Genomic DNA, 26673 nt, shown 5'->3' on the forward strand with positions numbered 1-26673 from the left:
CAATTGATTTCTTCTACCACGTGATCGGTCAGGTGACCCTTGTTTCTCGTGCAGAGGCGGTTCCTAGTGGTGCGTTAGGTGAAGCAGCCGCGAGTGTCTTGTTTCTCGTCGCATCTCGCGAGATTTGTGGCACGGACTAGCGATCTGTGGTCCTATTTTGAGCCGCAAGGTTAGTATTTCCGCGAGTCGGTGCAATTCGTGCTGCAAGTAAATAGAGAGGTGCGATCCGAGTGCGGCGGGAAGCGAGCCGTTGCGCGCGTGGTGCGGGCCGAAAATGCGTTGAGTCGCGTCACCGCGCCCCATTCCGCGCGAGCCGTGCTAGCCAGAGCAGCGACGACGACCACTCACAATACAGTCGGCCAGCCGCCATGTCTTTGAGCAGCTGAGCTCACATCGCCGCCGAATCCGCCAGCCGAGCCGGAGAGTCGGCCGACCCGCGTCGGCACGCTCGAGTGCAGCGCCGCTGCGAATGCAGGCGGCCCCCCCGACGTCGTCCGCGTCCCCTTGTGCGTCCGACGGAGACACCGGCCGATTGTGTTAGTACAGTGTGCCATGCTGCGTGATTTCGGCCGAGCAGCAGCAAAAGTAGCAGAATCGACGAGTGTTTGAACGCCAACGAGAGCCGAACGTGCACTAGCAACAACAGTCATCATGTCGTCGACGACGACGGCGTTCGTCGACCGGATAGACCCGTTCGCAAAGCGCTCCCTCAAGAAAAAGCAAAAGAAGTCGCAAGGTTCTTCGCGCTATCGAAACTCTGGCGACGTCGAGCTGCAGCAGCTGCCCCTGCTGAAAGGTAAGTCACTAGTATTCTAACTTCGAAGATCCGGTCCCTCAAACCCCCCCCCCCCCCCGTAATGTAAGGTCAGGGAGGTAGGCGACATCCCAACGAAATGGATCACAATTTGAGGTTTGTCACCCTAGAGGTGCCAGGGTAATTGTCTCAGACAAAAAACTAATGAATTATAATATATATAACCCAACCGTAGAAGAATTTCATGGTCGATTAGGCTGCTTTCGACAAAAACAGTAGTATGTTATATGTAGATACACGTTTCTCCTTGTATAAAGTTAATTACATAGCATGGGTTATTACCCCTAATCTCTTCCTCTTCAGAGAGGCTACCCTTGCATATATTGATTATGTATGTACTGTGCGAATCGGCGAAAATTTCGGCGCCCGACGCACTGCTGCACGCACACACACTTTTGAAGCCCAATCGATCCCCCGCGAGGCTGGCTGGCAGTAGTTCAGCTACGCCCACATTGGTCCACGACCGAATGTGGAGCACACTCACTATGTGCACGTCCTTTGACCTTGGCCGCCGGATGCACCCTGTCTCTAGCCACAGCTACATTAAATGCAATTATTATTATGTATTACTCTATTATATTTAGTCTTTTGTCAGAGAAATCAACTTGCAGACGCGATTGCAAATCGGTGCTGGAATTTGATTAACTGAAGACTTCGTAATAAATAGATGTTGCTTTTTTCATTGGAAGTTTTTTCCCTGTTGCGACTGTTCTCTGATGTATGAAACCCTGCAGTTTCAAAGTAACCGGTAAACTAATAATGAAGCAGTCTCGAGAGATATGTAAAATATACAACGTGTTGGTGCAAAAAAATCATTCGTTTTGCTCGCTTTAACTTTATTTGTCTTTGGTTCTGACGCATACTGGGCTTAAAGAGCATTGTTAGTGCGTGGACTGTCAGGAATGTTCCCTCCCAGGTTCCCAGTGGGAGGGAGGGTCAGCTCTCAGCTCGCCAGATACAGTTCATTGGTAAATGCGCGCAAATCGTTTGCGATTAGAATATTGATGTTGCACTTGATCGCCACTGCCTCCATTTCATCGTGATAAAGAAAATAGAGATAAAAAAATTTCGGCATGGATTTTGATAAAGGTCAATATTGAATTCCAAGTGCCCATATTTCCAATAATCATGTCAGCCGCTCTAGTGGAAATCAGCATTCCGTGCAGGGTTCAAATTAGATAACAGTAGGCACTTAACGAGCCCAAATATGCACAAGCTAAAAAATTGTGTACGTTGCCTCCTAAGAAGTTAAATTTGTAAATTGATAAGTATACCTGTTATAAAGTCAAAAGAAATCTCAGCGAAGAGTGTTTAAATAAGCCTGTTCAATTCCTTGACTCCTTTAGTGCTGCATGATTTAGTACCTAGTCTTGAAAAGGAAACAAAAGAGCAGGGAACGGGAGCCGCGGCCTGCGCAGACAACGCCGGCCGGTGATTGAGGCTGACGAGGGCGGAACTTTAAAAATAACCCTTCTTCTTACATCACCAGCATTGACAAGGGAGCGTTAAATAGTCGCAGCTGATTTTCTCGCGACGACCTTCCTTTTCTGCCAAAGCCCGAGTTTCGAATCACGTGTGTGCGTCCAAATTCGGGGCCAAGTGAAGCGAAGTGAAGTTGCTGAATGTCGAAGCGATCAATACGGTTCTTAGTTTGGCACGCGGCTCTCGCCTGTCATCATTATGTTTACGATGCTAATCGCACTCGCACGTAAACAGACAGAAAGCTAGTGCTGGCTGGCTTCAAATGCGCCGCAGTGGAGGCTGACGCAACACGGACGCCATCGCCCTCGTCCGTCGGACAGGACGGCTCCATGAACGTTGGAACCAGTCCGCAAGGCCGCTCTGCTAATTCGGACCGCGAGAGCTGCTGCTTCCAATTATTGTCGAGCTATTTGTTGGCCAACAAACGGTGCTCTTAAGTCCAGTTTCAGACACATAGAAAATGTAATATTAACCCTGAGCCAAGCCGAATCTGCTGAAGCCCAAAAAACGCCCATTTATGAAATAATGAATTTATCGTGTCAAAGCAACAAATCGTTTGGTTATTTTTCAATTTTGAGAATGTTATTAGATAGCAGTGTTTCTTTCAAGCTTATCGAGATGTTTTTAAAAGCTGTTCAAAAATATCGTACAACGCTCAACACCAAATGAAAATAATTTGAAATTACCCAAGTCCGAGTCACCTGAACCAATGAAATCCAGTAATTTCCTCACGCAATCCAGCATCTGTTGGTATAAATGGCATTGTTTAATCGAATAGATGAACATGACAAAGCGCATTGGCTAAATTTCCCCGACCATTTTTGTTTGATCTACAAGAGCAGCTGATTGTGACAACCAGACGCTCTGATGTGTCAAAGGCATTCGGCTGGCGGCTTAATTAAACTGGCAGTCGGTATGACTTCTTTTGTTCGTAGAATGAATCAGAGAGTTTTTTTTATTCGTAATTGATTTACAAACACGGGGATGCACAGTTTTATCTCCCCAGCACCCAGCACGCAATCGATTACACATATGTGTGCCGCCGCCTCTGTCGCTGTGCGATCAAAAATTCATAGATTTCGTGTAATTCGTCAAGATAAGCGCTGACAAGTTAATACGCCCCGTTTTAGAGGGTAAAAAGTTCCCCTGCTGCGTCGCTAATCAATTTCTGGCAACAGCTCGCTTCTTTTCCCCAATTGCTTCAATCAAAAACAAAAATACATCAATACTCTTAAGTGGTTTCTAATAAAATGTTAAGCAGGGTTTCTTGCTCATCACTGCCTTCGCGGTGTCCACCGCTTTGCGGCACTCAGCATTAAAGTTGAAAGCAACCCCTTTTTTTAACAGCCTGTAAAGTGGATGAAATATCTCAGCTTTTCTGGGAAAAAATTTGCTGTAGTAGTTAATATACCCCAAGTACGCTTGCAATTCTTCCTTTGTCTCAGGGTATCGCATCTCCATCAAAGCTCTGATCTTCTCTGACGTAGGCTGTATGCCAGTTTTGGTGAAGAGGAACCCAAGGAACTCCACTTCTGGAACATCAAAATGACATTTGCTTAACTTGAGTTTTAATCCTTTTGTCTTCAACTTCTCCAAAACTTTCTTTGTAGTGACTACTAATTCCTCTTTTGTTGGTGCATAGAGGAAAAGGTCGTCAAAGTACACAAACACTCCTTTAATATCTTGGAATAATTCCTCAATGCATTTTTGAAAAATTGCTGGAGCTGTACACAAACCTGGAGGTAGTCGCCGGAACCGGAAACGCCCGCGGTGAGTGTTGATTACAATCAGCATCGACGACTCCTCATCAAGCTCAAACTGCAAATATGCGTCTTTCAAGTCAAATCTTGATATGTGATAGCCTGGTTTTACTCTCGTACGAAGGTCGTCGGCTTTTGGAAGAGGGAAATCCGCCCTCTGAGCCTGTGGATTTAGGGACAAACTTAAGTCAGCGCAGATTCTCACTTCCTCTCCCTTGTCCACTATTACTATAGGGTGTGCCCAATCAGATGAAAGCACCTTTTCAATCACTCCATTCTTTTCGAGTGTGCTCAGGGCTCTATCAGTTTTCTCGAGCAGCGCGTACGGCACTGGCCGCGCAGAATGCTCTTTCGGTTGTGCGTCAGGTTTCATTGTGATGTGTATAGGCTTTCCTTTGAATCGACCAAGTCCAGGGGCGAAAACTTCTTCATACTTGGCATACTCTGCTGGCACTTGTTGCAACTTGTATATTGTAGGCACTGTATTCTGCACTTGATTCTCACTTTCACTTGCTTCTGCTTTTTCTTCTTTCTCTTCCTCTTGTTTCTTGTGACTTAATTTAGGCAGCACCATTGAAATCCCTAATTTCTGGAACCAATTCCTGCCAATAAGGGATGGACCATTTTGCTTCATTACGAGCAACTGCAGCTCCTTTGGTCTAGGATCATTTTTCACCCAGACTTGTATTTCGACGACTCCGGCTGCTTCAACATCTTCTTCTTGACCCCATGGCCGCATTCTGATTGTTGAAGGACGTAATTTTGTACTGCTACTTTTATACTGGAGCCATGTACTGTAACCAATTAGGGAGAACGTCGCCCCTGTGTCAACTTCCATTCTTAGCTTTTTCCCATTCCATGGTATGTCTAGGTGTAACGCCTTCTGTTTCCCTTTTGCATTGTACTGTAATTTTAGTAGGTAATTCACCACTGCTTCTTCTTGCTGCACCGCCTCATCGTCTTCTGCATCTTCGTCCTCAGCATCTTGGACGACTTCAACAAAATTGGCTTGGGAAACCTTCTTTTTGCAAGCTCTCGTAAAGTGAGACCCTTTTGTTTGGCAATTCTTGCAATACGCAATCTGTCTGACTTGGCATTGGTGGAATTTATGACCTGGTTTACCACAGCAGTAGCATTGTATCTGGAATGTAGAGTTTGTTTGCTGCACTCTTGTAGGCGTATTTGTAACTTGTCGCTGCATCTCTTGCTGCTGCTTGACTTTCTGGGGGAATAATTTCTGTTTCGGTGTTATTCGCAAACGGTGTAGTGCTGCTGCTGCTTGCTCTGCTTCACTTGGCATGCTTAGCGCTTTTGTTGCCGCTTCTGCACGTTCATGAGCGAGTAATTTCTGTGTTACATATTCCAAGGTCAATTTCTCTTCCTTTTCGGCTAGAAGAATCTCCTTGAGCTTCTCAGACCGCATACCAGAAATAAGTCTGGAACGAATTTGTTCTTTGGCATTCGTGTACTTGCACTTGCTTGCTATTTTCTGAAGGTCCGCCAGGAATTCAGATGCCGATTCGTTTTCCTTCTGCACACGGCTGTTGAATTTATCCTGATATACCAGGCTGGACGGCTCGACTTGCTGAAAGAATACCTCCATTTTATCCCAAATTTCTTGTAATGATGTTTCACGCACCTTCTTCGGCAGGCACAGGGTACTAATGACCCCGTACATTTTGTCGTCTTGATAATTCAAGTACTGGTTGCGTTGTTTCGTCGCATCAGTAACATTTGCGTCCTCAAAATATATTAGCCAGCGGTCACAATGCTCCTCGAACGACAACGGCCCCTGAGGGTCAAAGGGTTGTATTTTTGGCTTCAATGCATGCGCCATGTTTGGTACCTGTTGTGTTTCTTGAATTGCTGCAATTACAGAGGTGTCGTCGCTGTTTCCATCGCCGCTTTTTTCTTCTTTCTGTTGTTCTTGCACTTTCCCGATTCTTGTGGGCCTTCTTTAGACTTGCTGCGAGTCACAATCGCGCTCATCTAGCAAATAACACGCTTATATTCACTTATCCTCGTCGCCACTTAATAAAATGTTACCTAGCACTAATTGGTAAGTTGTAGTTGTACTTGTAGTTCCAATATTTCGTAATTGTAACTGTATCTGATTGTAGGTACAGGAGTAGCAATCAAACGCAGGCACTTTGCTTGTTCACTCACTCCTTACTTACTTTATTAATGCCTCACGCATGCTTCCTTACGCACTCTCCCACTCCGTGCGGGAAAAGTTCAAAAGTTAGATTAGCAATATGTAACAGTTTCTTACTAAGTCGTCGTTAATATTAAAATACGTGAAAAGTACAAACTTAGGCAACAAAAAACATGAATAGTTAGAAATCTGATTGTACAAATTTCGTGCTTGGCAATTTGGTTTGAATGTTTAAATCCATGTCAAGTTTGGTGTAAACCGCAAAGTGGTTGCAAATCGTAACCGGTGGCCTCTGAGTCGAGCAACAGCGACGGCGACAATCGAGGAAGAAGGAAGCTGCTAATTGGCTGAGGCCGCGAGTCTCGACACATGAAAATTAATCGAGGCTCGTCAATAATCTTTTGCAGCACATGGCGCAGGTGTGCACCGTAGTTGCTCTTTGCATTGTTCTATCTCACAGCTGCACAGGCGAGTTTGTGCGCATTATTTGTTTGCCGCCGGTCGATTCAAGTGGCCAAGGGTTGCTGGCCAAGTAATTGCTTTGTTGAATCGAATCCGCCCGCTAAACAAGCAATGTTGAAGTCGAAACTGCTGTACACGTGAAAACGAAAGTACTATTACCATTGATTTCTCAATGCATCTGCACACACATTCATATATTATGCTTATGTGCCCCGAAAAATATGCATTTGTTTCTAAAAGCCAGACAAGTCCGATATTTTCAAATATTCTACAATTCATCATTTAAAAACTTGAGAGAACGCTGCAGCTTTAATTTACGAACCAGGCTGCTTGACAACTATTTATTCTATGCCTTTTTGTAAATAACTTGATCCAATCATGTCACTTATTGAAAGAGACTACTTGAAGTTGAAACTAAAGGTATGTTTTCAATACCAAAATTAAGAGCAATAATGAGTGAGAACTGACTTGTATTTAAAATATAAATTTGTTATGCATAAGTTCGGAAGCGAAATTCCACTTTGTCAAACGTACTTCTGCTGATTTCTACAATCATAAACATGATATTTATTTAATAATATGTCGATTTTGAAGAACATATCAACCATTTAATTTTATTTTAAAGTAATCGACAGGAAAAATCGGATATGTGCCAAAAATCGTGAAACGTTATTTTCTTGGTACGTGCAAATTTTGAATTTGCTCAACTTATTAAAATTGCGAAATCGGATACCAGTTGTCTTGTGATTTCCCTTTCATCCTTCCCGTTTTCTCTTCCGTCATATCCGCGTTTTGGGCATTCCCTGTTTCAATCGCGAAGTCCCGACAGCATCCGACGCAATTACTGCACTTGTCCTGCTCGCCCGCCGCGGTGTATCCACCTCTATGCTGTGTGTCGTGACGTCCTTCTTCCTACATACATATTGCAGGGGCGAAACGTGCAACGGATCGATCCTTTCAATTTTTCCCCCATCGAAAGAACCGAACGAACGGAGCTGCTGCTCAGAGCTGCGCCCTCTGCGGAAGAAAAGAGGCAAGAATGAATGAAATTAGAAAGAGAGAAAGAAAGAAGGGCTAAAAGGAGGTAGAAAAAGAGAGCCCGCAGCTCGCTTTGATACGCCGTCATGAATAATAACTCGCTCGGTGGCAGGAAGAAATCTGACACCTGGCCTTGCGAGTGGACTAAAAGTGCAATAATTGCAAAGTGGAAAGCATTTTTCTTGTGAAATCGTGTCAATTAACATTAAATCTGATCACTTAAACCCATTCCCAGAAATTGGTCATGTTTTTCATGCCTTCGTTATTGCAAAGACCAAAGACAGTACGAATAATTTGGTGTTCCTCAAGCTTAATTAATATCAGGAAGCAAAACAGCGCTTATCATTGTGTTAGAAAATACCAAGCTGTTCTAAACTAGATAGATGTGTCAAGTAACTTATTGTCATTGATTGAGACTCTGAGTTTTCTGTAGTAGGAATCGAACGTTAATTCTTTTGTGTCTGTAATAAATTCTCTTATCCCAATCGGAAGTCAATGGAAGTTTGATTGTAAAATAACGCTGTTATATAATTTTTTTTATCAAATGTGCGATATCAACATCAATTGTTGTGGATTCCATTTATCACATTTGCAAAGCAAGACATCTAGGTCTGCCTACAGAGGGTCCTATGCTCTATAAAAGAGACTCTAGTCTTTGTAAAAACTTGTGACAGTTTCGAACCTGTAAATTTATTGCTTAATTACAAGGTCCTAGTTTTTGGACCTGGAGAACATAACAGTTCCGCTCCGAGAGTTAAGTAATTAATTCGCTTTTGCTGCCTTTTGATTCGTTTGACTTTGTTGAGTAAGCACAATTCAATTCCTAACGAAAAACTGAGTTAGATTATTGTAAATAAAAACCCTGGCAATAAAAAGATGCGAAATTTCTAGGAGGCCCGCACGTTTATCTTCAAACGATGAAAGCTTTTAGTGGATAAGTGCATTTAGCAGCAACACGGCGATTGATTAAACTCGAGCCAGATAAGACAAGCTGCTGCTGCTGGGAATTACGTTGCCAGAATTGGCTAATTCCACTCTGGTCGAGTGCATAATTAAGCCGAGAACCTACTCGGTACTTGGCTTGAAAAGTCATGCTCCACGGCAGCTTGAAAGTGGATATCGCCACGCTGCGTAGTGTTTCTCGCCAAATGCCACACCGAAATAACAAGAATATGATTTTTTACTCGCAGAAAACTTTGCTGTTTATGAAGAAGCTGTCAGAATGGTGTTTAAAGGAAAGACTAAGCGCTTCTAATCTGTATTAGTGTGATTCACACACAAACGATATTATAAGTGCTACCAATCGGTCCTGAGCTGTTTCTATTTGAAAGGAATGTCAATAGCGAATTGAAGCGTTTTTAACATTTTGGCGAACTGAATTGACTATGCGTAACTTAAGCACATTGGAAAAATGGAAATAACCTGTTAGTTTGTGAAGAGTATGACTTAATAATAATAATAATAAAATAAATTCACCCATCAAAATCACGTCAAAATACTTTTTTTTTGTCCCGGAGCTTAAGGTATCAATGTCTGCAGCAAATATTTTTAAATGATTATGTTACAAATTCTTTATTTTCTTGTCTTCTTGAAAACAAACCACGAACATAACAGAGTGGTCAGAGGACTTATTGTGTAAGATTCTGATTAAACTGTGTTTTAGTCGAGCAATTTGAATGCACTGTTCTTCAACATAAATAAGCATTTCATGCCTTTGAACGAGTTAAAATGCTCCGCTAGGAGCTAAATGGAAGAGACTTTTTATTTAACTTGTGCTCGGTGTTGAATAACATGCTGGTTAAGGATGATTCCAAAACGCAAAAACGCTGCCGATGCAAATTTCCCGCTTCGAGGCTGAATAAGTGAATCGGTTCGCACGCAGCCAGTGAGCACACTAATCACGAATTCTCTGTGTGTGGACGGCTAACCTGAAAAGTGCTGCGTACGCTGAGTGAGCTCAGGGGTGCGTACATTATGCAAAGGAAGGGAGGCTGGCTGGCTGGCTTCTTTGTCTTCAACTTGTGGCCAATCTGGCTGCCGACGAGTCAAGCTCGCTCTCTCTTACTCACTTGGGCTCTCGACACCATCGCAGCCGCTGGTATTGATCCGGCACGCGGGCCTCCTTGCTTGTGCCAGTGGAGCAGAGGGAAGGCAGGCAGGCAGGCAGCAAACTCGCCAAACCGCCAGCACACGCTCTCGCTGCGAAGGGCGCGCATCATTCATTATTGTTGTTGCCGCCGCCGCCGCCGCTGCGATTGTTGTTGTGTTGTTTTACGCGCGCCGACACCCACCTAGCTCTTCTTATTTGCACACAAAAGTTTGCTCGCCCGCTCTCTCGTGTTGTACCGCCACTTGTAATTATTATGCCGATGAGCGTCGGAACCAACAACGCGCGTCGTTATCCGCCTTTGCTCTCTTGCACCGTATTCAATGCGCCGATTCACATCTGAACGGCTCTTTGGAAAGCCGCCTCAAGCGTATAGAGTTTGGAATTGGAGCAGGCTTGAGCTAATAATCTCGTGGTTTCATTACTCGTTTGAAAAAAAGCTTCAAATTCAGGATTTCTGTTGGTGTACCCCACACCAAGCATCATTGTCAGTAATTTTCCCTATGATGATTGTCGTTGAATAAAGTTTTAATTAAAAATTTAGTAACTTGACCTAATTAATCCATTTTTCTAACTGTATAGATATTGCTGCAAAGTCGTGTAAAGTGCAAAATCCCACAATCATGTGAGGCTTGCAGTAATAGTGATAACCCTTTTCTTACTGCATAAAAAAATTATATATATATATATATAGCCATTAACATCCCGTCAGCCGTTACATTGGATGCTGCGGCTACTTGAAAGAACTCGATTGTGCGTGTCTTGCTTGTGCACTTGATGTAAATTTCAGCTTTACTCTTTCTGCTATGCATTTCTGAGAAGATTCTAGTGGTGTAGGTAGTGCACATCGCACAAGAGCAGCGGTGCCGACTGGACTCTCTTGTCGGATGAAAAGAGCGTCTGCCTGTCAGTAGTGTTCACACAGGGAAACCCGACTCGCTTTCAAAGAGTCTGAAACTGAACTCGACTTACACAGATGGTAATGAGTCACATGTTGTTTGATGCAAAGATTTTCGCATCCTCATTGCATATCATATAACTCAGGACTGGTTACAAGCAACTTTCCTATCCATACCCTGTCAGGTCCAAGGAGACGGAAGATATTGTTAAATGTTGTCTGGCAGAACTAAGCAAATTTTCCTCTAATCCCCTCAAAGAATCTATCGAAAAATTCTTTTCAATTCGCTATCTAAATGGGCTCATTACTTCGTCATTTTTTATTTTTTTTTTTTAGTTATGGTAACTAGTAAAATCCAGTATTTTGCAGCCAAGATTGTGACACTAGCACAACACGATGATGAAGTCGAATAATTATATATGTGTGTAATTTTCTGCTTGATGTGGTAGCTGTACGGCTAATTAAACGGCAAATCCTCGCAGGGGATGCAACACGCACACACCGAGTGCAACAGCCAACAGCCAGCAACGCTGGCAAATTTTAATTGCGAGCGGCAGCCACGTAACGAGGAGAGGGTGTCAAGTGCACTGCACACCCAGCACCACGCGCGAAGTCACCACAGCGGCCAGCGGGAGAGAAAGGGTGGCTCCAGGGGGGTTGGTTGGTTCCTCCCTCGGTGGGTGGGTGGCTGGGCTGCACGACGGCTTGATGAAAAATTCACGCTCAAGTTGGAGCGAGGCGAGAGAAGCGGCTCTCGTGAATCAAAACTCTGCGCTGCAGACGCTGCACGGACCGCTTTTTAATCTCGCGAATGATATGCTAATGGCTCACGGGGAAATTAGTCTCCGGCAAAGGCGCAGCTCACTTATCGCCCGCTGCAGAAGCATTTTCTTATTATATTCGAGTCGAGGCCAGCAGTAGACGAGTTTTTCTTGGTTTCTAGAACTTTTCGATCGTAAAGTGGAACTATATAAGATGTCGATTTATTGGACGTCGTTCACATGAATGAAATCAAGAGTTGCCCAAAGAAACGCACTTATATTAATTTCCCCAATTCCTTGCTGGCAAATTCACCTGAATACAGCTGCAAAGGATTTGGTTTAAGGACCAAAAATCAAAGCAAAAGTAATATGTAAAACAGTAATATTTAAGATGACTTGATTTTTGTTTATCTGTTTCATCTACAGGACAACAAATATAGCTCATGAATATCTTGTAAGATACAAATTTTCATTGAAAATGACAATCTCCTGTTCTCATCTACCCATATTATTTTGATGTATCACTAAACCAGTCATTTTTAATCTGCAGGGAAATGTTAATAGAACTGAAATCAAGTTTTTACATGCACGGTCTTTTATAGCTTTTTCATTGTCTTGTTTTTCATGTTTTTATATCAGTATTGCCTCTAATTTGAAATTCATGTGCAAGAGGCTAAGAGGACTGCAGGATACCTATGTTAGAACGCGCTAACAGTTGGCATTAGTGGGTGCGTGCCTGGACACACGTTGCGCGAGGACGCCATTGATCAGCGCACGTGAAGGGATTGTTTTTTACGCGCCCAGCGACGAAGCCATACACGCACACAAATGCAAATTCGCCAGCCGCCACCGCCGCCGCCGCCGCCGCTGCACGTATGCCGAAAACGAAAAGAGAACCGATATTGGGCGCGTGTGATAATCGGCTCTTAATGCTGGTGCTGGCTGGCCGCTCTACGGCTTCTGATTTCATTTTACAGCTGCCTGATTGACGCTTGATATTGATTGACGCGGCTCGGCCGCTGGGAAATAAGACGCCGCTCATTGCTGCGCTTATTGATCGTAATTGGCCGTGAAAGGAGACTTTTTATCCAACTGCAGCCCGCTCGATGACGGCAAGGAAACGGCTCTCACCGCGAAATAATGCAGCATTACTTAACGAGCCAAATTATAGGGTCCTCCCACTCTTCCCAGTTAATTCTGTTTGATTATCACAAGGGCTGGGGTTTAAATAATAATCTCACTTTTATCTCTTTGTCGTCATAATCTACTTTAAGAGCTTAAAAACTTTTTTAATTCTCAAAACACCAGACTGTGGAAAATTTTGCCAATTTAACCGTCAAGAATTAAGTCTGAAGCCAAATATATGTGTAAATTTTAATACTCAATATAAGCAATCAGATTTCAACATTATTATTATTTCAAATAATATGCGCCGAATCAATTTTTGGTTTTGTGCGTTTATTTAGATGCTGCTTGTCAGTTTTTGCCATTGTTCATGAATTTCATTTAAAAAATGCATTTAAATAGCTAACATGAGCAATAAACAGTAATATGAAAAGCAAAATTGAAGATTGCTCAACAGCAAACCAGGCAAAGACAAACACTCAACGCTTAGTGATTATCTCAAATTATCAATAAAGTCTCAGTAAGTCGATTTTTACGATGGCCGCATATTTCATCGATGATTGATCATTCCGCAATAAAAACAGCCATTTATAAAGATATTCCCCAGTTAGTATCGTCCACTTGGTCTCGATTTGCATATAATTTGGGCGCTTGTGAGCGTGCACAAAGGGTCACAATCGGCCGGCCTGCCGCTCAATCCATATTCCCCGCATGCCGTTGCTCATTGTTAGTTAGTTAGCTGGCGTAAGAAGCGCAGCTGGATGCTCCCTTTCTTGCTTGGTACCAAGAAGCATTGTGCGATACAACACACTCACACACACACACACACACTCACGTATGCACAGTGTTTGATTTGCATTGGCTTCGCTGGGCAAACTCACCTGTGGAAACCCAACAAGTCGAGCAAGAGAGCAGACAGCCATTTTGACTCGGACTGAATTTCCGCGGAAAAGCCAACGCGCTTCGCGGAAGGACGTCTTTCCGTTCTGGAGAGGCTCGAAATGCAAATTCGGGTGGAGAGCTAATGACGTCATTGGTCGTTGAAGAGCAGCGGCGAAAGGCTATGGCTATCTTGCGAATTTTAGCAAATTGTATTTTGAATATGAGATTGACACCATTCGACGCAGTTGCAATTCTTTTCTTCAAACGATTGTCAATGGCTGATAACAATTTTTTATCTGGTTTAAGTCAGAACCTGTCAAACTCTTAACACTTTAAAGTTTAGTGCTCCTGTTGGTTGTGTAAAACAAACTTTAAATCGCGAAAACCATTTTCAAACGTAAAAATGATGTTAACATTATCAGTCAGTTAGTAGCAAATAAGCTGTTCGTTGAGATATCCCTTCCAAAATTATTTTCTTCGCTACTGCACGGTTTGCCTCACGGGCTGAAGACGGGCTGCGGGCTGGAGCCAGGCGTGCGATTGCAAATTCAGAAACGGCAAAGCAGGAAATTGCTCCAAGGCCGTGCTGCAAAATCGCACGGCTAAGCGACGCATCTGAAGAAAGGAGCGTCAGTCGGATTAGTCAAGCCGGCATCGCGTCAATTATGAAAAAGTGGAGGAGGAATGCGTGTAAACATGGCACAAAGTGGACGGCGGCGGCCCACACGCCTGAACCAGGGACGGATGGACGCACGGCGTACTGTGACGTCGGCCAACCGCATTCTCGCGGTCCATTCATTTCTATCTGCACGCCTCCCCATTCAAAACCACTCCTCGGCGCCTGAAAATCAGCTTTAACGCTAATAAAATGGTACAAAATCTGAATGCTTTAGAGATTTGGCGCAGAGCGTTTGCTATTGGAAAAAATAGTCGGTAGACGATGTTCATTCCGTAGGGTGCGCGATTTCAGACGAAGTCTACTGCCTTTGAAAAACTTTCTTTTTGAATCATTTTTAGTATGAAAATATATTATGAAATCAAGCTCGACCATTTCATTCTAGATCACTCATAAAAAGGTAACTGCTCTCTTGTAATATTCACATTAAAATAAAATGAGGAGTTAATTTTTAATTGAACGTTCTACGGTTTTTTCACACAGTTTATTAGTAGTGATTATTATTAGTTTCTTGTATTAAAATATTTGTGATGAACTAACATGAAATAGTTTTATCTGGCGAATGAAATGAGGGCGACAGAAATTTAAGCTGGCTAAAAGCCGTCTACTACGCCAGTTTGTCGCATTATTTTTACTGAATGCGGGCATGGATTGCGTCGCTGTCGAGTGGAAATGACTCAATTTCACAATAAACCTCTTTTTTGAGATAGAGTGAGAAAGAGAACCGAGAACTAAAAAAAAAATTTTCGATGCTCCTTGGTGGAGAATATATTATATTCTTTTTTTTGCTCTTTTTATCCCTGTCCAAGGACCGGGAAGGGCGCGCACTGCACTGGCACGAATGCTGAAACCCGGGTCCCAATAACACCGCGAACGGATAACATGGGCGCACCAGGCCGCACAGGGACCCGGCCCACTGAAGGGCCACTTGCCATTCATCAATGATACAGCTTTGCTTTGATTGAGTGTCCGAGAAGAAAGACGTTAATTAGACAAGTCATTTCGTGTAAACAAGCAGCGGCTAAATAGAAACAAAGGACGCGATTCAGTTCCAATAAGGACACGGGCATTTCTTGCGTTAACAAGGAGGAAAAATGGAGGTGACATGAAGCAATTTTATCTCTATGGCCGAGTATAAAAGGGCCGAAATCTCACTTGATATTTGTCGTGGCGTGTTAACGAGCCGTTTTTCACGGCGTTGTTAGTGGCGGTGGCAGCGAATTGATAATTAGCGCCGCGATGAATTTCGCGACAATTTAATCAGTGGTGGCGTTGCCAGCAATAATTATTAGGCGTACAGTGATTAATTAGCCCAATAAATTGGGCCGACAAACGGATCGATTGCGCTGGCTGGCTTGCTGCACGGGGCGCGAGGCAAGCTGATTTATTAATTACCGACCGGCTCCCCTCGCACGCTCGGCCACCCACTTGAAGCGGGTGTATTTCTGGAATGCCGCTGAATCGAATCGCCATGGCTGCGCGCACGCCACTTTAAAGTGGATGGAGTCCGTTTGGAATCTCAATTAGCAGCAGCTCACAGCCTGACTGACCGCCTCGTTTTATTTCGGGCCCGGCCGATCCACCGTGTCAGCTGATCGATCCGATCCGCTGCCGGACGGACGTCCAAATGCCACCTCGAACACCGCTCTTCCCTCGGTCAGTCTGTCCAGGGTGCGATTTAGAGCCAAGCTGGAGCGTTCTCGAGAGAGCACCCACAGCCTTCAGAGCGAAGGCTGCGTGCCTGTTTAGTTGGCACCATAGTTGATTCCCCAGAAATGTCAGAGAACTGCTATTAAATTACTTAAAAATTAATTTTTGAAGCTTTAACTTTAGCTTTGAGAACTTGAACTTTTGATTATGTTTGACAGCCTTTATTTAATATCTTTGGAGCAAGGGTAGTCAGTAGGGTCTGTTGTCGCGAAGATGGTGGTGCTTGATGGCTGTAAAAAGTAAAAAAAAAACAGCAGTACCAAATAGACCCGACAGCTTTATCTCTCAAAATCTGGACTATGTGCTATGACATACTTGGGCATTGAATTAATCCAAACCCGGATTTGCCATATTTTTTGTACACTCGCATGACTGTCGACCATTATCCATTAGCAAAAAGCGTTTGGGCCCGCGTGTTTCTGTCGTGTCAGCAGCGCCGCAAATGCAAACTAAAACTAATTGTCAGCCTCTCCAGCAGCACGCATCCATCAACATTATCATCATTAACTTGCACTGCATATGTAGAAACAAACAGCTAACATTTTCGCGTGTAACATGGGTAGGTACGCGCGCGCGCGCGTTCGATGGGCAGCCGTCCAAATTACCTTACGTAATTTCCACACAAGGAGCGCCACTGCCAAACAAGAGAAAAGGCAAAACGCCTAGAGACTTTTAATCACAGCCGGCCAAGCTTTTTATGGCCAGAGACCAGAAAGTTGATATTTCCACGAAGCTCGCGAGCTGGCCGACGATCAACCCTGGCTGACGGTATGACTAGTTGCAAATCAGAATGATGAGTAATCACTCTAAACGTGTTGGCCCTTTGAATCTGCTGGATTCATTGAATTGCTCGAAAATGCACAGGGTTCCGAATTTTCCCCACCCGGTTTTTATCGGGTTTAACCAGGCTAAAAAACCCAATAAAACCCACTATTTTACCCGAGGCTCCAATATTTTTAGTATCAAAAACAAAAATATGCTGGAAAAAAAAATGTTTTTTGGCTGTTTTGTTAACGCTGAAAAGGTAGTGCTACATTTTTGCACATTGAAAAATTGGCAAGTCCCAGGCCATGAGGATTAAATTTCTTCGTTTCTTGAAAAAATGCAGTAAAATGCAACACGTTATTTAAGATGTCGAATCCTAGGTTTCTAGCTCGAGATTTTGATGCGGGGGCTCCACACCGCAATTTTTCCTGAAGTGAAGGCTGACCATTTAACCTGGTGGCTCCTACGACTAGCAGTATCTCTGTTTATTTGTTCATGTACATTACATAGGTCAGAATTAAAATTAAGTTACATGAACAGTGGCAAAAGTGACAAGCAGGAATTGCATAACCAATCGAAACAATAAATTGTAACGGCGTTGTCACGTGCCGCACTAAATAATTAATAAGTATTAGCATTAGGTTTTGAATTGAAGTTCCGAGTACTGCTTTGTTTCTTTTTCTTCTCTATTTTCTTGAGACGAGACTCGGGTTGGAACTGGAATCGGTGTCATTCGTCACTGCAAAGGGAGGATCGATTGGTTGTGTTCTTCGCCTTTTGGCTTTGGCTTTGAGAAAAGCCTCCTCGGCCGGCATTATCTCTCTTATGTGCTCTCGCGAGTCAAGAGATGATATCTGCACTGGCGAAATTCTTATCGGCGGGACACGCCTCGCTTGCCTGTTTGCTTTACATCTCCAGCGAGCCCGATATTTTCCTTTCTCGAGCTGCAGCGCGCGTTTTGTGTGTGTGTGTACGTATGACCGCTGCTGACTGGCCCGACGAAAGAGAACGACGAGAAAGGCAGATAAACAGACGGACTTTTATTGCTCACTTTTTCTTCTTATTCGCACCGCCTGCTGACGAAGCACTTTCTCCGACTGGCACGGGGGTTGCCTGGCGCAACTTTCGCAAAGTAAATCTGTCAAGGCGACCACAGGGAAGAAAGCAGGAAAGGGGTGAAAAAGTTGGAGATTATGCCTGCTGGTCTGGAGGTATTGGCGTGGCTGTTGGTTTGCGGGTGGGCTGGTCGGAATTTCGCCACATTTGCCTGTGGCCCACTGAATTCATAATCAGAAACGCATCAGGAAGTATTATCGAACGGCAGCAACAGTTCGGCCGGCGAAAACGAGTAAGGGCACGAGACAGAAAATCAATGGTGCAAATGAGGCCGCGTGATCGGTCGATCGCCGGGCTGTCCAGCGGCGGTGCAAAGGTGCAGACGAGAAAGGGAAAAATTAATTACAAAACGCATCGTTTTTTCGTGCTCGCCTCAGAGGCGGCGCGCGCGAGAAATTAGATAAAGCAGCTCAGCGCTGGGAACGAGCTAGAGGCCAGAGAAACAGCAGCAGCAGCAGCCAGCAGTGTAGTAGGTACACTAGTGGCTGGTTGTTATGGCAACTGGGCCCGCATGACGTCATTACGCTCGAGTAACTGAGCCCGTTCGCCCACAGCCCCATATGTAACGCACTCGGTGGCGGCTCACACACATGCACTCGCTCTCCCGCCCGCTGCCCACCAAAGGTGAAAGTTCAGGTCCCCGAGGCCGAGCCACCCTGACGCCTAGGGGGCCACGACCTCCCTAACAGTCGCTCAGGGGTCGTTCACCTTTTCATTGAGCTTTTGGAAATGCGTTGCAGCTGCCTCACTATCAGCCGCCAGTTTTGGATTTGGCCTCAAATTACAACGTTGTTAATTAATTTCTCACCACTAAAAGAGACGTGAAATGTTAGTGCTAATACAAAATGCTTAAATTTATGTCAAACCGTATGATTTCTCTTTGATCAGTCTTTTGTCTCGACCGACCTTGCTTCATAAAAATCTCAATAACTGAAACCGTTTGACCAACACTACTGATTCCAATGCTGAAAGAAATAGATTTCGGCCTTCGCCCGTCTCTGGTTAATATTCAAACAATTGAACGGTCCTCGCCCGTTATAAAAAGAGTCATTGTCTGCTTGCAGTGGCTGCAAAATGGCGTCGTCGTTATTTGCTGCCGAGGCACTTTGACCTTTTCTGAATATTGTAATTTTCAGTTATTTTGCCTACACTCTCTCCGATACACAGTGTTTGAGTCTGGTAAACATGCAGCGATAAAATTCGCCGCGCGGAAAGCGCAATTAAAATGTGTATACGGCATTATTCATGCTCTCGAGTGCTTGTCCCTTTTTGCCCTATTGAAATTGAACCACAAGAGCAACGATTGATAGCAACATACAATTAATTTGATCGGAATTAATGCTCGCTGAGAAGAGTAAATTAATGACTCAAAACTGTGTCTTTTAATTATTGGTTTGAAATTTTGTATGCGCACCCTCAGTAAGCGCATCCTGCTCATACCAAGGATGTTGTTTGCGCATGAATGGGCAAGGCTAATCAAACCTTTTGGAAGGGTCACTGGACACATTGCTCGACACTGTTACAATCAGAAGGGTAGCGTTATCATTTTTCATATTCATTTGAGGAATCTTTAAGGAAATACTGTCGTATTTTTTGGCCTTCGTAAATTAAAGGGTATGTCGATCTCTGATATGTATACAAGGAAGATTACTTTAAAGTCATTGATATAGGCATATATCTCTTTGCTTTTCCCGTTTTCCCTCCGTAAAGCTACACTAAATAAAATTTTCTTTAGAACCTGGGGAAATATAGAAATTATAGGAATTATGTCTTCAACTTCAGCATGTGCTCAATGCAGTGTGCGTTTATCAAGTTTGATGTTGGTCGTGTGTTGCAGATGTGCCGTCTATGGAGCAGGAGGAGCTGTTCATCCGCAAGCTGCGGCAGTGCTGCATTGGCTTTGACTTTATGGACCCGGTGGCCGACCTCAAGGGCAAGGAAATCAAGCGCGCCTCCCTCAACGACCTTGTTGACTACATTACCGCAGGTCGAGGTGTTCTCACCGAGCCTGTATACCCTGAGATTATTAAAATGGTCAGTTCTCGCTGCTATGGCGATCAGTCAGCTGATCTTTCTTTCCCTTTCTCCAACAGATCTCGGCCAACTTGTTCCGCACATTGCCACCCAGTGAGAATCCGGACTTTGATCCCGAGGAGGACGATCCCACGCTGGAGGCATCGTGGCCACACCTGCAGGTGAGCCCCAGCCTTCAGTTTATTAATGAATGAACTAAGGAACCTCTAATCAATGTTGAACTTAAACAAAAAGCTGAAAAATTCCTTTTTACTCTTTAGCACTTTCAGTGTGTTCTAAAATTCCCAGTATATGAGAAGTAAATAAATGATTTCTTCTTAGTTAATTTTGATTGTTTGTTCTTGCTTTCAGCTGGTGTACGAATTCTTTTTGCGGTTTTTGGAGTCCTCAGACTTCCAACCAGCGATCGGCAAACGAGTCATAGACCAAAAATTTGTTTTACAGGTAAGCAATCTTTTTATTTTTGCACTGTCGGCTGATTCTCGCTCTCTTTCTCTCTTAGTTGCTAGACCTGTTTGACAGCGAAGATCCTCGAGAACGCGACTTTTTAAAGACGGTGCTGCACCGCATCTATGGCAAGTTCCTCGGTTTGCGCGCCTTCATCCGCAAACAGATCAACAACATCTTTCTCAGGTACATACACACGCTCTGCTACTATTTGCAGTAAAAAAGGCAGCCGGCTTTTACGCCAGGGCTGCATTACGGGCCATTAAGTGCTACTCTGGCACACAAATGCACACAGACTGCTTTTTATGGCATCCCCGCTGCTCCAAAATAAGATTTCCTGCGCAGCGCCGACCAGAATAAAATATACATAAATTTGATGCTAGCGTGCGATCTGAAACGCCGGCCTATTTCATCGCATTTTCAGAAATTCATCACTTTTGGAAATTCCTGCATTGCAGCAATACCTCTTTCGATCTAGTCTATGGAAATTTATTCTCTGAGCTGTCATAATATTGGAAACGCTGCTTTTCGCTTGATTCTTTTTCCAGCGGTGGGCCCTGAAGCGGCTCCAATTCCTCCTTCATTATTTGCTGTCACGCCTGATTCTGCTATCATAATTGACCAGAGTTTTTATCAATGAGTGACACTGATAACATTCCTCAATCGACTGCTCAGAACTTGAGCCTGAAATGGCCAAAGAATTTACAACCATATAGATTATCAAACAGCTTTATGTGAAGGTGGTTGTGTCTGATAGCTTAAATTGAAGTTTCACAAGCAAGCTGCTACCTCAAATTTTTTTCTTCATAAATATGCTACTTGAAAACAGGAAATAAAAAATCTGGAGATTGACTCAGCTAGCGTGAGATTAGAGATTTATCATTAAATAGCCTCTTGCATTAAATTAAATTTTTCATTTTTGATGCATACTTGTAACTGAAATTTTAGCAAATATTTTTAAAATAAAAAAATCCTTGGTTCTTCAGATGTGATCAATTTTCTCAAGAATAGAAATGATAACTTCATCAAACTGACTGGACTGATGAATTTCGCAGGTTTATATACGAAACAGAACACTTCAATGGAGTGGGCGAGCTGCTGGAGATACTGGGCAGCATCATCAACGGCTTTGCGCTGCCCCTGAAGACAGAGCACAAGCAGTTCTTGGTCAAGGTGCTACTGCCACTGCACAAGGTCAAGTGCCTCTCGCTGTACCACGCGCAGCTGGCCTACTGCGTGGTGCAGTTCCTTGAGAAGGACGCTACCCTCACCGAGCCCGTATGCCGGGGCCTCTTGAAGTATTGGCCAAAGACCTGCAGCCAGAAGGAAGTATGTGTCCAGTATATTGCAATTTATTTTAAAAGAGTGGTTAAAAGTCAACTTCAAAGACTGAGCTAATAATTAGTGTAACTTAATGCAATTAATTGGTCGAAAATTTTAATTTTGTTTTGATAATAGCAAGCAAAATAAGCAAAGCTTTGTTGTCCAACCTTCCACTTGCAAAAAAGTCTTAACTGTTTCGCATCAATAAAATGGGTACCACTTAATATCATTTCTTTAAAACCTTTGTTCTGTCCACAGGTCATGTTTTTAGGAGAAGTAGAAGAGATTCTCGATGTCATCGAACCATCGCAGTTTGTTAAAATTCAAGATCCAATGTTCCGGCAAATTTCAAGATGCGTCTCCAGCCCCCACTTCCAGGTGAGCACCCTCCTGAATGTTTCCATACCGTTCGCTGACCACTTTTCTGCCGCAGGTCGCCGAGAGAGCACTCTACTTCTGGAATAACGAATACATCATGTCTTTAATAGAGGAGAACAACCATGTGATTATGCCAATCATGTTCCCAGCGTTATATCGAATCAGTAAGGAGCACTGGAACCAGACCATAGTGGCCCTCGTGTACAATGTGCTCAAAACCTTCATGGAGATGAACAGCAAATTGTTTGACGAGTTGACAGCGTCATACAAGACGGAGAGACAAAAGTAAGTTTTGCTCAATCATTGCCTGCGTTTTACTGTTTTGACTTTGTGCGCTGGATAGCCGCAGAATCTAAACATCCTGCATAGCTGAAATTTATGTCGACACACCTATAAGCTAGCGCGCGTGTCAAGAATATTTAAACGACTGAAACGTTTGTTTGGAGTGCCGGGAGTGCCATACAATATTCTCAGTTACGCTGAAAATTGCCGTACAGGGAATATGTTAAAATGTCCAAGCAAAAAAATAATGTTCTTTAAACCAAGGTCAGAATACGTCAACGAGGGGATAATAAAGTTCCATAAAGAAATGTTCTTTGTTTAAATCGTGAATTTAATTTGGACCGTTGCGTGACTGACTCTTTGATTGGAAACTTGCTAAATATTGCTCTTGATTTAGATCCCAGTTTGAGTCTTTGTGAATTTTCTTTTTCCTCTATCACATGAGATCTAGATAATCGAAAACGAAGATATCTATCATAGTATCAATTATGCAGACAACATTTGAATGACGTTATTTGCTTCCTTGATGCATCATAGCAGCATTGTTAGAAGTGAAAACGTTTTTATAAGGTCACTTTCAGCTAAGGCATTATCATGGCATCCAGTGTGTTCCCAGTAACATACAAAATTCTCTAATTGCGCAGCGCACTTGTTTGTAAAATTTAATCGTTCTATTTCCAAAACAAGTATCAAATTTCTAGTTAAAAATAAAATAAATATTTCTGCTCAATATTATTTTTATCTTTTAACTGTGCAATACAGTGTCCAAGTGACACTATTGCTAAAAAATTAACATATCGTTTTTCTATGTGCAGGGAGAAGAAGCGAGAGAAGGAGCGAGACGAGCTGTGGAAGAAGCTGTCCGAGATAGAGATAAACCACAATAACAAAGTGAAAGAACCTGGAGACTCGAAAGCAGCCGCCGGCAAGTGATAGTCAGCGCCGCCGCATCCGTCGCGCGCCGCCGCCTCCGCCAGCTGCAGCAAGTCGGGCGCCACCGCCTGCGTCGAGCCGCCGCCACCGCTGCTGGCCTCAACGGTGGCCCCGGCAGCGGCGGCCACGGCCAGCGGCCGCCTCGGCGAGTGTGACATTTGAACGCAAGCATACGGACCTTGGATGTGTGACCGAGAGAGAGACTGCCAAACGATGATGTCCTAAATTATGATTTATCTTGCCCTGCCCCCCCCCCCCCACTCCACACTGCAGACACGAGGAAGGTGAAGGAGCTACTCTTTAACGGAAAAGGAAAGAAAGGAAAATATCACTAATAGACTCACCGTGGATTAAAAGAAACCTTACAATTTAGATTAGGCCGTGCTTTTCTCAGCAAGTTGTTACACAGAAAAGAAGAAAACTAATTAACAGTTAGACGAGTTAAAAAATGTGGGAAAATGTCCTCTTTGCCGCTTTCTGTTGGGACAACTATTTATATAAAAAGAAGAAAAAGTACTTGTTGAAGCCATTAACCGCGAATAAGGAAACGCTGTAAGCCAGTGAAGTTCATTTTTACCTCGCACCGGGCGAGCCGCCGCCTCGAGACGCACGCGCCCCCCGATCAGTTGACTAAAACGTAATAATCGCTATACTTTTGCCATATCAACCTCGGAGGGACAGAGTGGGGGAGGAGAATTGAGGCGGCGGTAGCGTTCCGCGGTGCCACAGCCAGGGGTTGCAAAGTTATTTTTCTTCCAAGAAGAGAAAAACCCAAAAAAACCAAAAGGCGCGAAATCCCCTTCCGTCATTGTCCGTAAAAGAAAAGTGTTTCTGTTTTAAATATAATGTGATGCAATATAAATAACTAAAATACAAGAAAATATGTACTTGGTAAATGGTGTAGCTCAAATTATTATTATCATCATCAGCAGCATCTGTCAGAACGAAAAGAGCTACTAATCGCAGATTCTTTTAAGAAAGAAAAAATGCACCAACCACGCAAATTGCAATCATCTGTGTTTATATAATTATGATTCCCCCCCCCCCCCGTGTCCTCGCTAATTCCGTGCGAGCGTAATTACGTTTTTGTCGTCTTGAAAGAACCACAACACAGACAGATCAATTCGGTCGCTCTATTTTTGCTGCCCATTCAGTAGCGTGTCCAGACAGGGAAACAGTTCTCGAAAGGCATGTGACAAAGAGAAACAAACGTAGTGAGCCGTAATTTAATAATAATTTTGCATCAAGACTAACTGCATGAGTCATTCTGTAATAAATATTAGCGTTTCCTTTTTCCTCAGCCGGCATTTCAGTTTTTCTTCCAATACATGGTAGCGTTTTTATTGCTAAAAAGGGCATACACAGCTGATAATTTAATAAGACTCCAGAAAACGGTTTTCTTCTATTTTGTCCTCCTAGAAAAAGAGAAAATTCCTCACGTGTAACCACTTTTTCTAAGCAGAGAGGAGTTTTTTTGTATCTAAAAGTTAGATTCTTATAATGATAAGTGAGCAAAGCGAATACTGTATTTTTCGGCATCACATTTTTTCGCTTTTCAACGGAGGTTGTTTTTTATGTATCCAAAGAGTAAAAATCTGTCTGCCTGCGTGCTTGTTCACTCTTTACCGCTCATTGCATCACATAAAATCCATTTCCAACCAAGTCGCCTCTGCGAAGCAAAAATCGAGCATCTGGGAGAAGTCTTCTTAGTGAGGGCTCAGTAACAATCTTTGTTTTTTCATCAACTGCGCTTTTGTTTTTCCGTTTTCGCTTGCTTGGGCCTGGCACTGAGGCGGATTGGGCCAATTTTTCTGTGTTGGATACGCTAATACGAGTATGTCGCTTGTTCTGATTTTTCTCAAACTTTTCTTGCCGCCAAACACAAGATTATAATTTTCAAAACCGTCGACTGGCACACCGATCATCTCTTTTTACGGAAAATCAAACAAAGTGTGCGTGGAATTTTTAGGATTTTGATAAAACGCATCAGGGAAGGGGGAATATAGCACTTTTTACTGATTTTAACCTGTTGTTTTGAAGCGAAGTAAATATTTACGATGAGGCTCTCTTGTGATCAAACATTTTGAGTTGAGCGAGTTATATCTCTGTGTGTCAAAAGTAGTATAAATCGAAAAAGCGCGGTTTGAGTGTTGCAAAAGTATCCGTACAATTATGGCTGACTCCCACACACAGACACTCACACAACACACACACGCCCCAGAAAGAAAAAAAGAGTTATTATGTAATCTTAGTGCTGATCTTTCGTCCAACAAGTTCAAAATGATTGTTCAACAGAAAAGTTACGATAATGCTTGCCAATTGTGTACTCGTTTGTATTATTGTTCGTTTACGATTATAATTCTTAACACACACGCGCGCGCATACATAAATTAAAAATGCATACATTTAGGTGAACGAGAGAGAAAGAAAGAACGAAAGTACGAATCCGCCTGTTTTCTCCTCCTTCGTTTTGGAATACGTGTAATTTATTGCGCTTTGAAGAGGCACGTTGGCCCTCAGCAAGAAGTGTGCGCCTCGCGGAAAAGCGGGGGCGCCGAAAGACTCAACGAAAAGTGCTTCGTGAGTGCTGCTGCTGCTCTGACATTTTTAAAAGAAAACATTTTTGTTGAAAAGAGTAAAAAAGAGTGCCAACGTCCTCTGTGTTCGTCCCCACGGATGACGAATAATTATCTTTCCTTCTGCAGTCGCCAGGAGTATAATTCAGTTTCCCGTTAAATAGCTTATTTGTTGTGCGGAGTATGTGTTAACGAGAGGATTACCCGTTTGAAATTTGCCGCCCCCACAGAAACACGTAAACAGTCACAAAAATGAGATGTGTAATTATAATTATTATGCCCGGCCCGGGAGACAGAAAACCGATTCTTGTGTATTAAACGACGCGTTATTGCCTTAGGAACTGAATGCTGCCTCTTTTGCTCTCATCGTTGGTTGACGAAAAATCCGGTAACGTAACGATTATATATTGTACTATTTTCTCGAGCGCGACACTTTGGTTCTGTATTAATATACACAACACACACATAACACACACGGATTATTATTACAAAGATGTAAATGTTATTCGGTGAATTCACTCACTCACAAAACAACACACACAAGGCAAACAAAGTAAAACGCTGAGCTCCTTTTTCTGTACTTACTTATTACTTCACTACTTGTTATCTTTTAGGGTTGAAACTCATTTATTTGTTTGCTTGTGTCGACAAATGTACGTACGCCAAATGGATGAAAAATGAGAATTTACTAACTGAAGCAATTCGTAATTTAGTTTGTTGGTTTTTTGAATAAAAAATAGTTTTTTGTTTACTGATAATTTTAATGTGTATAAAAATAATAAAAATATAAGTGAACTCCATTTTGTTTTTATTTTTGGCTCCCACAATCTGCCCACATCTGGCCATTTTCCTGCAGAAAAAATTTTCTATCAGTTTTAATGAGAATTTTCTTTTGAAGATATTGGTAGAGATAGAGATGGCAAAAGGTGGTGACTCGAAATGCTAAAAT

The 26673-nt window shown here is 43.2% G+C and overlaps 1 protein-coding gene across 1 annotated transcript; it reads left to right on the forward strand.

Annotated features, from left to right (window-relative positions):
- The first annotated feature begins 70 nt into the window (after positions 1 to 70).
- wdb (widerborst) lies at positions 71 to 26519 on the forward strand. Its single transcript, XM_065482621.1, has 9 exons — positions 71 to 796; positions 19589 to 19785; positions 19845 to 19946; positions 20137 to 20229; positions 20288 to 20418; positions 21288 to 21561; positions 21814 to 21933; positions 21989 to 22218; positions 23031 to 26519. Exons 1-9 carry the CDS (start codon positions 652 to 654, stop codon positions 23146 to 23148), a joined length of 1410 nt encoding a protein of 469 aa, XP_065338693.1. The 5' UTR covers positions 71 to 651; the 3' UTR covers positions 23149 to 26519.
- Positions 26520 to 26673: the final 154 nt, after the last annotated feature.

This window comes from Cloeon dipterum, chromosome 3, assembly GCF_949628265.1.
Source record: "Cloeon dipterum chromosome 3, ieCloDipt1.1, whole genome shotgun sequence".
In the NCBI taxonomy this organism is placed as follows: domain Eukaryota; kingdom Metazoa; phylum Arthropoda; class Insecta; order Ephemeroptera; family Baetidae; genus Cloeon; species Cloeon dipterum.

Bases quoted from the DNA above. Each gene is read 5' to 3' on its own strand.
- wdb (XM_065482621.1), top strand. From the start codon at position 652: ATGTCGTCGACGACGACGGCGTTCGTCGACCGGATAGACCCGTTCGCA. The intron at 19,947-20,136 runs GTGAGCCCCAGC...TCTTGCTTTCAG, and splicing joins CATCGTGGCCACACCTGCAG to CTGGTGTACGAATTCTTTTT. The intron at 21,562-21,813 runs GTATGTGTCCAG...TTCTGTCCACAG, and splicing joins AGACCTGCAGCCAGAAGGAA to GTCATGTTTTTAGGAGAAGT.